Source organism: Amphiura filiformis, chromosome 16 (assembly GCF_039555335.1).
Source record: "Amphiura filiformis chromosome 16, Afil_fr2py, whole genome shotgun sequence".
Taxonomy (NCBI): domain Eukaryota; kingdom Metazoa; phylum Echinodermata; class Ophiuroidea; order Amphilepidida; family Amphiuridae; genus Amphiura; species Amphiura filiformis.
Genome location: NC_092643.1, coordinates 25163114 through 25177559, shown reverse-complemented (window position 1 = coordinate 25177559; position 14446 = coordinate 25163114). Strand labels below are relative to the sequence as shown.

General features: G+C 35.5%; 3 protein-coding genes across 3 annotated transcripts; 2 read left to right on the top strand and 1 right to left on the bottom strand.

Annotated features, from left to right (window-relative positions):
- Positions 1–959: 959 nt before the first annotated feature.
- Positions 960–2494, bottom strand: LOC140135775 (uncharacterized). Its single transcript, XM_072157392.1, has one exon. It carries the CDS (start codon positions 2318–2320, stop codon positions 1544–1546), a length of 777 nt encoding a protein of 258 aa, XP_072013493.1. The 5' UTR covers positions 2321–2494; the 3' UTR covers positions 960–1543.
- Positions 2495–3918: 1424 nt separating this feature from the next.
- Positions 3919–5016, top strand: LOC140172512 (uncharacterized). The gene has a single exon (XM_072195657.1). It carries the CDS (start codon positions 4093–4095, stop codon positions 5014–5016), a length of 924 nt encoding a protein of 307 aa, XP_072051758.1. The 5' UTR covers positions 3919–4092.
- Positions 5017–13378: 8362 nt separating this feature from the next.
- Positions 13379–14446, top strand: LOC140172511 (uncharacterized). Its single transcript, XM_072195656.1, has one exon. It carries the CDS (start codon positions 13379–13381, stop codon positions 14300–14302), a length of 924 nt encoding a protein of 307 aa, XP_072051757.1. The 3' UTR covers positions 14303–14446.

The window sequence follows — 14446 nt, the reverse complement described above, 5'->3', positions numbered from 1 at the left end:
ACCTAGCAGGCTACTGTCAATAAGTGATCAAATGCAAGTCGCGTGAAAGCGCTTAATGGAACGAAAAGTACCTATTGTTATACATAAACCCAAGGGTGTGATTGAGTAGCCGTAAGCACAAAAGGCACACATTAGCCGCTAATGCATAGTTCGTTGTCACCCCACTGACATTAGGTGCTTCATTTAAATAAATTGAATGCGCCTGCTGAATGATTACACATCAAGGCTGCCATAGTACAATAATGGTATTAAATAGCTACGTCCCGGGAGCTACGTATGCATGTAACATATAATAAGTATACCGGTATAGGCCTATATAAAAGTTGCTTTACAAATTGAGATTTTATTTTATTTTATTTTAAGAAGGAGAATGTCATAATCAGTGGCGTACTGAAGGGGGCAGCTCTACTGTGAGAGGTCTTGGGAGGGGATGAGGTTGAAGGAGGGGATATGAAGAATGAGAGGGGACTGGAGGAAGAGAGAAAGAGGAAGAAATAAAGACAAATAAATACATAGACGTTAATAAATAGAAAGGTAAGGAAAATGATAGGAATGAGAGGGGACAAAACGTAAGAGGGGATGGAGAAGGGAAGGGAGATAAGAAGAGGGAGTGATACTTTAGCAAGTACAGAGAAAGGAAAGAAATGAATGACAAATAAATGTAGGCCTTATAATAATTATTATAGAAACTAAACACAGCCCCCCCCCCACACACACACACACATAGGCCTAACACTAATAGCACTATAGGCAGCCATTCGATGATGCCAATGCCTTTATGCGTTACGTATTTAAAACGCCCAGTCAGATGTATTTTACACCTGCCAAGCATAAGTCACCCAATTTCGAAAATTGGACGTTGAATGTACACTCTCATGAATATTGATTGGCAACATTTTCCAATATGTCAGCGCTCAAATCGGACACAATAGAACAATAGACCATTCAGTGCGTTGGTTACGATCATCATGATCATCGTTCGTCAAAACTTAAGTTATATATTTATCAGTGTCTTGATACTAAAATAATCTGATGCAAAACATAGCAAAAATCAATTAAGATATTAATATGATACAAACATAGCAAAAAATCCAAGAACCAATTAAAATATTAATAAGATACAAAACATAGCAAAACCAATTGAAATATTAATACTGTATGATACAAAATATTATTATCATATTATTGGCAAAACGCAATAAAAAAAATATCATCACCAGTCATAATTCAGCATTGTTCGGAGTCGCAAATAATTATAGAGTTCATTTGTTGGGACAAGCGGCTTTCCGTGTCCATTCAGTCAGAGTTTTCAATAAATATATATATAAATAGCATGGAGTTATTTACAAAATATCAGCTCGTGAAAATCATGCAGAGTCTTTAACAGTTTCATGATGTTCACTCTTCTTGTCCATCGGTGGCTTGTTCGTATTCCTGTTTTTCTTCAGCGGTATGCTCCTCTTCGTCATCCGTCTCTTTTGTTGTCTCATCAATCATTGAAGAAGATTCTGCCTGCTCCTGACGCTCTGCTGCTGGCACTTCTTCAGTTTTTTTGGTCACCAGTTGTGGAATCTTCAGCTCGATCTTCAACAAGCTCAGGATTCACATCTTGACCTTTCTTGTCTTCCTGCTCGGCTTCTTCAGATGGTTTTGGTCTTCGCTTAGCTTCAATGGTCAGCACACCTGCAGTTGACAAAGTGGACTTCAATGAATCAGCATCTACATCTTCAGGCAACTGATAAGAGCGGTGAATTTCGCGATGGAAGATCATTCCATAACGCTCTACCTCCTCTTTTGCGTGGACTTTCAGTTCATTGTCAACTCGCGTTACTTCGATGTCTTCTGGTTTGAATGATTTTAAATTCAGAGAGACTTGGAAATGATCAGAGTCCGACTGATCCACGAGTTTGTTGATTGGAACAGTCACTGCTTCTGATGACTTTGCTTTTTCTGAATCTCCACTGGTTGATGGTGCGCTACTCTGCTCACTGTTCACAGACTCACTGCTGGATGGTATTGTCGATTCTTCTTGGTTTGGTTGGCTGGGCATGTCTGTGGCTTGTTTAGTGTTCTTTTTACAACTGCAATTTGCACATTTCTTGTCGCAGTCCTGTTCAGACTTATTCATGGCTTCCATCGCTTCAACAAAAGCAGCGAGGGTAGAGTATGGCATCAAACTGTTTCCATGTCTTCTGCTACAGCATGGTACGTCTCTTGGTGTAGATCGAGGCATACCATAGTGAAAACTGTACGGACTAGCAAATAATTCTTCCAGTGGATCTCGACGGCAGTAAACTGTTGGTACAACAACTCTCAGCATCTTGCTTGGTGAATATGTCAGATGGATAATGATGAAACTAGTTGAAGTTGTATTATTTGAAGACACTGGAGACTCGAGTAACTTGAGTTTATTGGTTGATGGAGCGGTGAATGATGGCCTGTATAATCTTTCAAGTGCAGTTTGGTATCGGACCTTGTCGACTATCTCCGTTTATATCAGTAGAAGTATGAATGAACAGGACCAAAATGTTCCTCTTTTTATACCATTTCTGTTTTGCCTATAGTCATACTTCGAGATTTCACAAGCTCAAACGAGAAATTTCTTTTTTGAGATACATCTCTAAATTTAGCTCAATTGCAGTTTCATTTTATTCGGCAGATTTGCTGGAAAAGACAGGAAAGTTCTCGATCAGTTGGTAGCGCTGTCACTATGACGTATCAAAAGAGACAAATTTGACAAAATACCTAAATACCTAAATACCTACAGAGGGCGCAAATCCGCCTGGTCAGTGGTATCAGACGGTGCTGGAATTCTCTAGAAAGTTCGAGAAACACATTAATTTTTCATCATTGCATTGCCCAATCCAGAAGTAAAATATTTGAGGGGAAATGCAGTATTTCATTGATTTTGTTTAATTTTGACCCAAAAAAGTGAATTTTACATGGCAAATCATGGGTTTTGTTTTTAAATTTAAGATATTTGAAATAAAAAGTATACCAATGTAGGCCCTATGTGTAGACCTACGGCTACAGTAAATAAAAATTCCTTTAAAAAAGGAATGGGGCGCCCAATGTGAGCTTGGACGTGATATGGTGAATTCCATGGCATGGTATTTAGATTTGATATTATAATGATCTACTCAGGGAAGAGTAGAAGATGATCAAATGCAAATGTGTTTGATTGGGGAAGGTGTATCACAGGACCGTTTTTGATGAAATAAATTGAATTGGAATGAAGCTGTCGTGTCAATTTGCGATTATGTGGGGTGGGGAGTTCTGTTTTGGGGCATATTGTAGTGATGATATTGCTTCTACTTGCTAATACACTGAAAATCTAATAATCACATTGGGCGCCCCATTCCTTTTTTAAAGGAATTTTTATTTACTGTAGCCGTAGGTCTACACATAGGGCCTACATTGGTATACTTTTTATTTCAAATATCTTAAATTTAAAAACAAAACCCATGATTTGCCATGTAAAATTCACTTTTTTGGGTCAAAATTAAACAAAATCAATGAAATATTGCATTTCCCCTCTGATATTTTACTTCTGGATTGGGCAATGCAATGATGAAAAATTAATGTGTTTCTCGAACTTTCTAGAGAATTCCAGCACCGTCTGATACCACTGACCAGGCGGATTTGCGCCCTCTGTATTATGATATTAGGTATTTTGTCAAATTTGTCTCTTTTGCTACGTCATAGTGACAGCGCTACCAACTGATCGAGAACTTTCCTGTCTTTTCCAGCAAATCTGCCGAATAAAATGAAACTGCAATTGAGCTAAATTTAGAGATGTATCTCAAAAAGAAATTTCTCGTTTGAGCTTGTGAAATCTCGAAGTATGACTATAGGCAAAACAGAAATGGTATAAAAAGAGGAACATTTTGGTCCTGTTCATTCATACTTCTACTGATATAAACGGAGATAGTCGACAAGGTCCGATACCAAACTGCACTTGAAAGATTATACAGGCCATCATTCACCGCTCCATCAACCAATAAACTCAAGTTACTCGAGTCTCCAGTGTCTTCAAATAATACAACTTCAACTAGTTTCATCATTATCCATCTGACATATTCACCAAGCAAGATGCTGAGAGTTGTTGTACCAACAGTTTACTGCCGTCGAGATCCACTGGAAGAATTATTTGCTAGTCCGTACAGTTTTCACTATGGTATGCCTCGATCTACACCAAGAGACGTACCATGCTGTAGCAGAAGACATGGAAACAGTTTGATGCCATACTCTACCCTCGCTGCTTTTGTTGAAGCGATGGAAGCCATGAATACGTCTGAACAGGACTGTGACAAGAAATGTGCAAATTGCAGTTGTAAAAAGAGCACTAATCAAGCCACAGACAAGCACAGCCTGCCAAACCAAGAAGAATCGACAATACCATCCAGCAATGAGTCAGTGAACAGTGAGCAGGGTGGCGCACCACCATCAACCAGTGGAGATTCCGAAGCAGCAAAGTCATCAGACACAGTGACTGTTCCAATCAAAAAACTCGCAGATCTATCGGACTCTGATCATTTCCAAGTCTCTCTGAATTTGAAATCTTTCAGACCAGAAAACATCGAAGTAACGCGAGTTGACAATAAACTGAAAGTCCGCGCAAAAGAGGAGGTAGATCGCTATGGCATGATCTTCCATCGTGAAATTCACCGCTCTTACCAGTTGCCTGAAGATGTAGATGCTGATTCATTGAAGTCAACTTTGTCAACTGCAGGTGTACTGACCATTGAAGCTAAGCGAAGACCAAAACCATCTGAAGAAGCCGAGCAGGAAGACAAGAAAGGCCAAGATGTGAATCCTGAGCTTGCTGAAGATCGAGCTGAAGATTCCACAACTGGTGACGAGAAAACTGAAGATGTGCCCGCAGCAGAGCGTCAGGAGAAGACAGAATCTTCTTCATTGATTGGTGAGACAACCACAGAGACAGATGCCGAAGAGGAGCATACCGCTGAAGAAAAACAAGAAGACGAACAAGCCAGCGACGGACAAGAAGAGTGAACATTATATGAAACTGTTAAAGACTGCATTTACACGAGCTGATATTTTTGTAAATAATTCAATGCTATTTATATATTTATTGAAAACTCTGAATGAATGAACGGACACGGGAAGCCGCTGGTTAAAAAAATTAACTCTATATTTGCAACTCCCAACAATGCTGAATTATGACTGGTGATGATATTTTTATTGTGTTTTGCCAATAATATGATAATAATGTTTTGTATCATACAGTATTAATATTTCAATTGGTTTTTGCTATGTTTTGTATCATATTAATAATTTAACTGGTTTTTGCTATGTTTTGTATCATATTAATATTTTTAATTGATGTTGTCATGTGCCCCTGATTAGATTAAGTGATTTTTATAAAATATTTTTATTTATACACAATATAGCAAAATTTTAAAAAAAGTTAAAGTATACGTTATTTTAAAACATTTTCAAAAAGAGTGTCATAAAAGCAACGTATTTATATTATCAAGAACCACTGCAAAGTTTTAAGTTTTAAACTGTTAAGTTTTGACGAACGATGATCGTAACCAAGTTAATCGATATTTAAAAGGCAAGATAACCATGGCAACGTACAACGACAAAACAGGGCAAACGGAAGTAAGGGACAAGTCCATGTTTGTTTTTGAGATATGACGCAAAAAAACATAAACTTATTTCATTTATTCAAGATTTTTCACATGAACAAACTGAAATTGATGGTTTGACTATAGTGAGATGCATTTGATCAATACCAAATGTATAGCAATTAATATATTGGTATAAAAAGCACAAAGCTTTTTCAAATTTGTGTGTCGTGCTTACCTTACTTGTGGTTTTCAATATCAGGTTTACACTTACAGGAAGCATACAAGTACTTAAATTGAATAGTCCAAGTTCTTCGAAATTTTTCAATGTTTTTAATTAATTTGTGCACACATAAAAATAGCATTTCATCAATTTGTCTCATATACTTCCGTTTTTTGTCGTCATGATCGTGGTATTATTGTAAGAGTGTGTAAAATGCTTCTGAAGCTTATCTTTAACATGTGTATTGAGTTATGTTAGAAAAGACTGTACTTTAGAATTGCTTAAAAATTACACGTGTTTCATAAAAATCTAAACAATCTATAAGTTTGATACTATATAGGCCTATATTTTACTCCGTGTTCAAAGTAAAAATAAGTTGAATAATTGCCACATAATTGTTTTATACCATACCTTTAATTACACTTACTGTATAAAAGTAAAGCCCGTTCTTGATAGGGGCTGTGCAGTATTAATTATGAGCCCTGTAGGGAGGGTAAAATTGGGGAGGGGGATTTTTGGTCAGAAAAAGGGGGCAGAACTTTTTGGCAAGCCGAGAATGGGGCAAGCAATTTTTAGCACACATTCATGGGGCGCCTTTCAAATAAAATACTTTACAAAAGCTTAGGAAAACAGTACGGAAACGCTGCAAATTTTTCTTTTATTTAATAGTAAAATTTAAATAAAATATCATAATTATGCCATATTAATTTGAAAACTGTGACCATTTTACAATTGCAAAATAACGAAAACGGCCGTCTAACTTTCTAATATAAAAAGAGATTTTGTCTGCCAGTACATTTGAAACTCATCTTCATGTTCAACATTAAATAACCTAGTTCAAACGGTTGTAATGTAACGGGAACTGTATAGTAATTTATATGCATTTATAACGAACATGAAATTAAAATGAGAGATTGGTTTTTAATAAATTGTAGTATACGTTGTTCTATATTTCAGGTTGTGTGTTGTTATGAGTTCGACCATGTCGACTGTTTTCATTTTAGGCTTAACACCAATAAACTATCATTTTAGATTAAAAGATATTATCCACCCGGAGGGGGTACTCCCATGTAAATGGGGTATGGGTATGTGCGGCGGTCAAGGGTCCCTTTTTCAGGCTCCCCGGCAGTTCCTTAAGACCCACATCATGCTCCAGTTCTTTGAGCCTCAAACTCTGGCAATTGTAGCTCTTTAGCCAAAATTTGGACAATTTTGGAATTTCTTAGCTCCAAAGCCTATAATTTGACCCAATTTTAGTTCACAAGACCTACCAAAAATGTTAAAATTTCAGTTCATCAAGCCCCTATTTTTCCAAAAATCAGTTCTTAGTTCCCAAAGTTCGGCGTTCCGCGCCGCACACCCCTACCAAAATTTCAGATGAGTGCCCCCCCCCCCCCGGGATTATCAGATTAACCAAATGAAACACAGCCCACTCGTAGCAGGTTCAGCCTCATCCCCAAAGTAGTCCAAAAAATATTTTTTACCTGGGATTATAACATCATGGTTGTGTGCATAAGCGTTCGGTCGTTTGACAAAGATATCGCCCCTGTGTGTATCCTCGCGCTGTCGACAACCCGAAATTCCCACTAGATCTAAAAATGCAAATTATTAAAGCAGATATATCTATGAAATTAAATAAAGTATGTTACGTGTATATTCAATATTCGTTAACAACAAAATCATCTTTATATCTTGATGGAATATTTTGGGTGAAATGCATTATGTTGATGATTTTGTTCATTATTTTAACTCAAAAAGGTTCATTTTACATGATAAAAAATGTAATTATTTAAAAAAATATTAAGATATTTGAAATAAAAAGTATAGGGGGCCTACCAATGCATTGAAATGGAGGTGAACATTAAAAAAGTCAACCATGACAACTTCCTGAAACCAAAGGTTTTTGACCTATGACCTCATGAAAATCCAAGGTCAATATAAAGTGATCGTTTCAGTTTTACCATCAAAATCAACTGACAAATGGCTGGGGATGTAGTTGATAGGGTAACTGACCAACCTGTGACATCTGCAACTATCCTGAATTGTGGTGCTCTTTCGTATAAACAATATCAAATGCAATAAAAACTTGTGTATGAGTAAGTATACAATAAAAATTGGATGAAAATGCCAATCTTTAACCAAAAAATGTCATTTTTAGCCAAAAACAAACCTTTTATACCGACCTTTGATTTTAAAGAGGTCAAGTCAACAACCTTTGTTTTTAGGAAGTTGCCATTCACTTGTTTGATGTACACATTCATATTAATACATTGGTATACATTTATTCAAATAATTTAAAACATTTTTCGATGATTTACCTTGCAAAATTAAATGTTTTTGACAAAATTATAGAAAATCGCCAAAAAAATGCATTTCCTCTGAACATATTTTTCTGGATTGGCTTTTGCTGTTAATGATGTTTTACCAAATCCAGGTCAACCTTTAATACTTTTGCTATTAATGTCGTTTTACCAAATCCTAGTCAACCTTTCATGTTTAATACTTTTGCTATTAATGTCGTTTTACCATATTCTGAGCAACCTTTCATGTTTAATACTTTCGCTATTAATGTCGTTTTACCAAATCCAGGTCAACCTTTCATGTTTAATACTTTTGCTGTTAATATCGTTTTAACAAATCCAGGTCAACCTTTTATGTTTAATACTTTCGCTGTTAATGTCGTTTTACCAAATCCATGTCAACCTTTCATGTTTAATACATTTCGCTGTTAATGTCATATTTAATACTTTTGCTGTCGTTTTACCATATCCTTTCATGTTTAATATTTTTTGCTATTAATGTCGTTTTATCAAATCCTAGTCAACCTTTCATGTTTAATACTTTTGCTATTAATGTCGTTTTACCAAATCCTAGTCAAGCTTTCATGTTTAATACTTTCGCTATTAATGTCGTTTTACCAAATCCAGGTCAACCTTTCATGTTTAATACTTTTGCTGTTAATATCGTTTTAACAAATCCAGGTCAACCTTTTATGTTTAATACTTTCGCTGTTAATGTCGTTTTACCAAATCCATGTCAACCTTTCATGTTTAATACATTTCGCTGTTAATGTCGTTTTACCAAATCCTAGTCAACCTGTCATGTTTAATATTTTTGCTATTAATGTCGTTTTACCAAATCCTAGTCAACCTTTCATGTGTAACACTTTTGCTATTAATGTCGTTTTACCAAATCCAGGTCAACCTTTCATGTTTAATACTTTTACTGTTAATGTCGTTTTACCAAATCCAGGTCAACCTTTTATGTTTAATACTTTTGCTGCTAATGTCGTTTTACCAAATCCAGGTCAACCTTTCATGTTTAATACTTTCGCTATTAATGTCGTTTTACCAAATCCTGGTCAACCTTTCATGTTTAATACTTTTGCTATTAATGTCGTTTTACCAAATGCTAGTCAACCTTTCATGTTTAATACTTTTGCTATTAATGTCGTTTTACCAAATCCTAGTCAACCTTTCATGTTTAATATTTTTTGCTATTAATGTCGTTTTATCAAATCCTAGTCAACCTTTCATGTTTAATACTTTTGCTATTAATGTCGTTTTACCAAATCCTAGTCAAGCTTTCATGTTTAATACTTTCGCTATTAATGTCGTTTTACCAAATCCAGGTCAACCTTTCATGTTTACTACTTTTGCTGTTAATATCGTTTTACCAAATCCAGGTCAACCTTTTATGTTTAATACTTTTGCTGTTAATGTCGTTTTACCAAATCCATGTCAACCTTTCATGTTTAATACTTTCGCTATTAATGTCGTTTTACCAAATCCATGTCAACCTTTCATGTTTAATACATTTCGCTGTTAATGTCGTTTTACCAAATCCTAGTCAACCTTTCATGTTTAATATTTTTGCTATTAATGTCGTTTTACCAAATCCTAGTCAACCTTTCATGTGTAACACTTTTGCTATTAATGTCGTTTTACCAAATCCAGGTCAACCTTTCATGTTTAATACTTTTACTGTTAATGTCGTTTTACCAAATCCAGGTCAACCTTTCATGTTTAATACTTTTGCTATTAATGTCGTTTTACCAAATCCTAGTCAACCTTTCATGTTTAATACTTTTGCTATTAATGTCGTTTTACCAAATCCTAGTCAACCTTTCATGTTTAATATTTTTGCTATTAATGTCGTTTTACCATATCCTGGTCAATCTTTCATGTTTATTACTTTTGGTATTAATGTCGTTTTACCAAATCCTGGTCAACCTTTCATATTTAATACTTTTGCTGTCGTTTTACCATATCCTGGTCAACCTTTCATGTTTAATATTTTTGCTATTAATGTCGTTTTATCAAATCCTAGTCAACCATTCATGTTTAATACTTTTGCTATTAATGTCGTTTTACCAAATCCTAGTCAAGCTTTCATGTTTAATACTTTCGCTATTAATGTCGTTTTACCAAATCCTGGTCAACCTTTCATATTTAATACTTTTGCTGTCGTTTTACCATATCCTGGTCAACCTTTCATGTTTAATATTTTTTGCTATTAATGTCGTTTTATCAAATCCTAGTCAACCTTTCATGTTTAATACTTTTGCTGTTAATGTCGTGTTACCAAATCCTAGTCAACCTTTCATGTTTAATACTTTTGCTATTAATGTCGTTTTACCAAATCCTGATCAACCTTTCATGTTTAATACTTTTGCTGTTAATGTAGTTTTACCAAATCCAGGGCAACCTTTCATGTTTAATACTTTTGCTCTTAATGTCGTTTTACCAAATCCTGATCAACCTTTTATGTTTAATACTTTTGCTGTTAATGTAGTTTTACCAAATCCAGGGCAACCTTTCATGTTTAATACTTTTGCTCTTAATGTCGTTTTACCAAATCCCGGTCAACCTTTCATATATAGTATATGTAATACTTTTGCTAGTAATGTCGTTTTACCATATCCTGGGCACCCTGTCATGCTTTAATACTTTTGCTAGTAATGTCGTTTTACCATATTCTGGCCTACCTTTCGTGTTTAACACTTTTTGCTAGTAATGTCGTTTTAGAAAATTCTTACGTTTAACAGCATTGCTAGTTTTGTCAATTTACTATGTCCTGGTCAATTTTGTGTGTTTACTTCTATGTATGAATTATGTTATAACGTACATAGAAAGCACTGTGTTTGAACTTACAAGTCTAATTTTCTTTCCTGAAACACCATTTGTTTAATATAGTTTTTTTCTCCCGAAAGACCTTTTTTTTCAGGTTTGGGGTGAAAAATCTTTAACTTCAATATGAAAGGTCAAAATTTTCAATTGATCATTGACAAAATTATTGAAAGTCACAGAAAAATGCATTTCCCCTTAAATATTTTACTTCTGGATTGGGTAATACAATGACGAAAATGTGTTTCTCGAACTTTCCAGAGAATTCCAGCACCGTCTGATACCACTGCACGGAAGGATTTGCGCCCTCTGTAAATGCTATTTGGTATTTTGACAACTTTAACTTTGTCTCTTATTAGTAATTTTTTGTGCATTTTTGGGTGGGTGCGGCGTGCCGCACCCACCCTGTATTCTCTGACTATTGACCTACTTTTTCACATGCCGCAGTGTTGAGAAAATATTCGTGCCGGTTATATCCCAAACACCCACAGAGGTGATAGTTTACGGCGAGTTTTGTAATTATTACTTGATTTTGATATGTAAGTAATACGATAAAGTCGTCATAGGCAGTAATGTGTTTGTATTAAAAGAAATAACAAAATAATTATTTAAGTAATAGAAATACTATTTGGAAATTGCAGCAAGATTTGCAGATGTTTTTATTTGAACAGTACCAGTTCACCAGTTTTGCTAGTTTTCCTAATCTTTGGGCTAAATTAATAGCATCGTGAAGGTCATATACGTATATCATTTTATACTGACAGCTTTGGCATGTACTTAAATACAGCTTGTATGTGCATTGTGTTCAGTGTGTACATAGGCTATTTACTTTTCAAATCTTTGATGCTTGTATAAGGTATTATAGACAAATTATTAGAATGCATGTGCATCAGTAGAAATGGCCCAGGTTGAATAAAATAAATAAACATATGAATGAATATTTTATTCCCTGGATTATTTTTGTTGGGACAAAATAATGATATAGTTTGACGCTTTGAAATACAGTTATGTTAATCATGATAAAGTTACAAAGTTAAAAAATAATATCGAAATATTGTAAAATCAAACATTTCCCTCATAAGTTGCAATACAACATATTGAGGAAATTGATATGACAGATTTTTAAACTTTGATATGGAAAGATACCCCAGCCCTGTTGTCTCACCAGAGAAGATGAGCAGAAGTTTTTTATCTGAAAAAAAAAAAAAAAATCAAGGTATGATTACGAAAATGTTTTAAATAACTATTATCTACAAAAGTTTTATAACCATGTTTTATATAAAATGTTAACATAAAACGTCTTGTGTTATGATGTGAAGGGTTAATATAAAAACAGGGAAAATCTGTTCCAACTGACCAGCAGAGAACAAAGGATAAGCAATAGATCAGATTAAAATCAGGGAAAATATGACACAACCTCTAATGGGGGCATAACAAACGTATAAACGTATAAAGTTAAAAACTCTTTTAACTTTGTTTATACGTTTTGTGTAATTCCCTATTGGAAATCGATGTTGTGTCATATTTTCCCTGTTTTTAATTGTGAACTTGACTTACTCATTCTTTCATTTCTCTTGACAATTTTTCATTTGCCCACCCTATTCCTTTTAAAGGAATTTTTATTTAATAAATTGAGTGGTTTAGCGGGTTTATATCGCCAATATTTACCAGATACTTTAGTTGCTATTAAATCGTTCAATAAAAACAAAATCAACAAGAAATGTCTTTAAAAGGGCAACGCCATGGTAAAAAAACGACGTTGTCTATAAAGTTTTCGTCTTTGGATGAACGTACACCAGATGCCATCAGAGCGGTATAGACGCGTTTACAGGAAAGCTTGTGATTCTCCTTCGAAAACAAAATAATTACCTCCTCATAATTATATAGTTGCAAAGTTTATCTTTATTTTTTTAAACAAAACGTGTGTATTATCAAGAAGACAGCCCCTGCTGCAAATGACTCTTCAGCATGTTCAGTCTGCCTCGGGACGTGACCTTGAACTTATTTGCTACGTCATAGTGATAGCGCCACCAACTGATCGAGAACTTTCTTGTCTTTTCCTGTAGTCTGCCGCGGGTGACCATGTTATGTTATGTAGTTTTCGCATTGAGCTAAATTTAGAAACTTATCTCGAAAGAGAAATTTCTCGTTTGAGCTTGTGAAATCTCGAAGTATGACTAGGCAAATGAGAAATGGTATAAAAAGAGGAACATTTGGTCCAGTTCATTCATACTTCTACAGAATAGAGACAAGAGATAGTCAATTACCTGCGACAATCGACAAGATCCTGATACCAAACTACACTTGAAAGATTATACATTCCATCTGCCATTCACCGCTCGATCAACCAATACACTCAAGTTACTCGAGTTTCCAGAGTCTTCAAATAACACAATCATTTCATCATTAACCATCTGACATATTCACCAAGCAAGATGCTGAGAGTTGTTGTACCAACAGTTTACTGCCGAGATCCACTAGAAGAATTATTTGCTAGCCCGTGGAGTTTTCACTATGGTTTGCCTCGGCCTACACCAAGAGCCGTATCATGCTTTAGCAGACGACGTGAAAACAGTATGATGGCATACTCTACCCTCGCTGCTTTTGTTGAAGCGATGGAAGCCATGAATAAGTCTGAACAGGACTGCGACAAGAAATGTGCAAATTGCAGTTGTAAAAAAAGCACTAATCAAGCCGCAGACAAGCCCAGCCAACCAAACCAAGAAGAATCGACAATACCATCTACTAGCAATGAGTCGGTGAACAGTGAGCAGAGTAGCGCAGCATCAACCAGTGGAGATTCAGGAGAAGCAAAGTCATCAGAAGCAGTGACTGTTCCAATCAAAAAACTAGCAAATCTGTCGGACTCTGATCAATTCCAAGTCTCTCTGAATTTGAAATCATTCAAACCAGAAAACATCGAAGTAACGCGAGTTGACAATGAACTAAAAGTCTACGCAAAAGAGGAGGTAGAGCGTTATGGAATGATCTTCCATCGCGAAATTCGCCGCTCTTATCAGTTGCCTGAAAACATAGATGTTGATTCATTGAAGTCCACTTTGTCAACTGCAGGTGTGCTGACCATTGAAGCTAAGCGAAGACCAAAACCATCTGAAGAAGCCGAGCAGGAAGACAAGAAAGGCCAAGATGTAAATCCTGAGCTTGTTGAAGATCAAGCTGAAGATTCCACTACTAGTGACGAGAAAACGGAAGAAGTGCCAGCAGCAGAGCGTCAGGAGAAGACAGAATCTTCTTCATTGGTTGGTGAGACAACAAAAGAGACAGATGCCGAAGAGGAGGAGCACACCGCGGAAGAAAAACAGGCAGACGAACAAGCCACCGATGGACAAGAAGAGTGAACATCTTGAAACTGTTAAAAGACTGACTGCATTTTCACGAGCTGATATTTTTGTAAATAATTCAATGCTATTTATATATTTACTGAAAACTTCGACTGAGAGACACGGAAAGTCGCTGGCTCCAAATATGAACTCTATATTTGC

What these genes read in the sequence shown, in the direction of transcription:
- LOC140135775 (XM_072157392.1), bottom strand. Translation starts at nt 2,320, where the DNA reads ATGCTGAGAGTTGTTGTACCAACAGTTTACTGCCGTCGAGATCCACTG.
- LOC140172512 (XM_072195657.1), top strand. Translation starts at nt 4,093, where the DNA reads ATGCTGAGAGTTGTTGTACCAACAGTTTACTGCCGTCGAGATCCACTG.
- LOC140172511 (XM_072195656.1), top strand. Translation starts at nt 13,379, where the DNA reads ATGCTGAGAGTTGTTGTACCAACAGTTTACTGCCGAGATCCACTAGAA.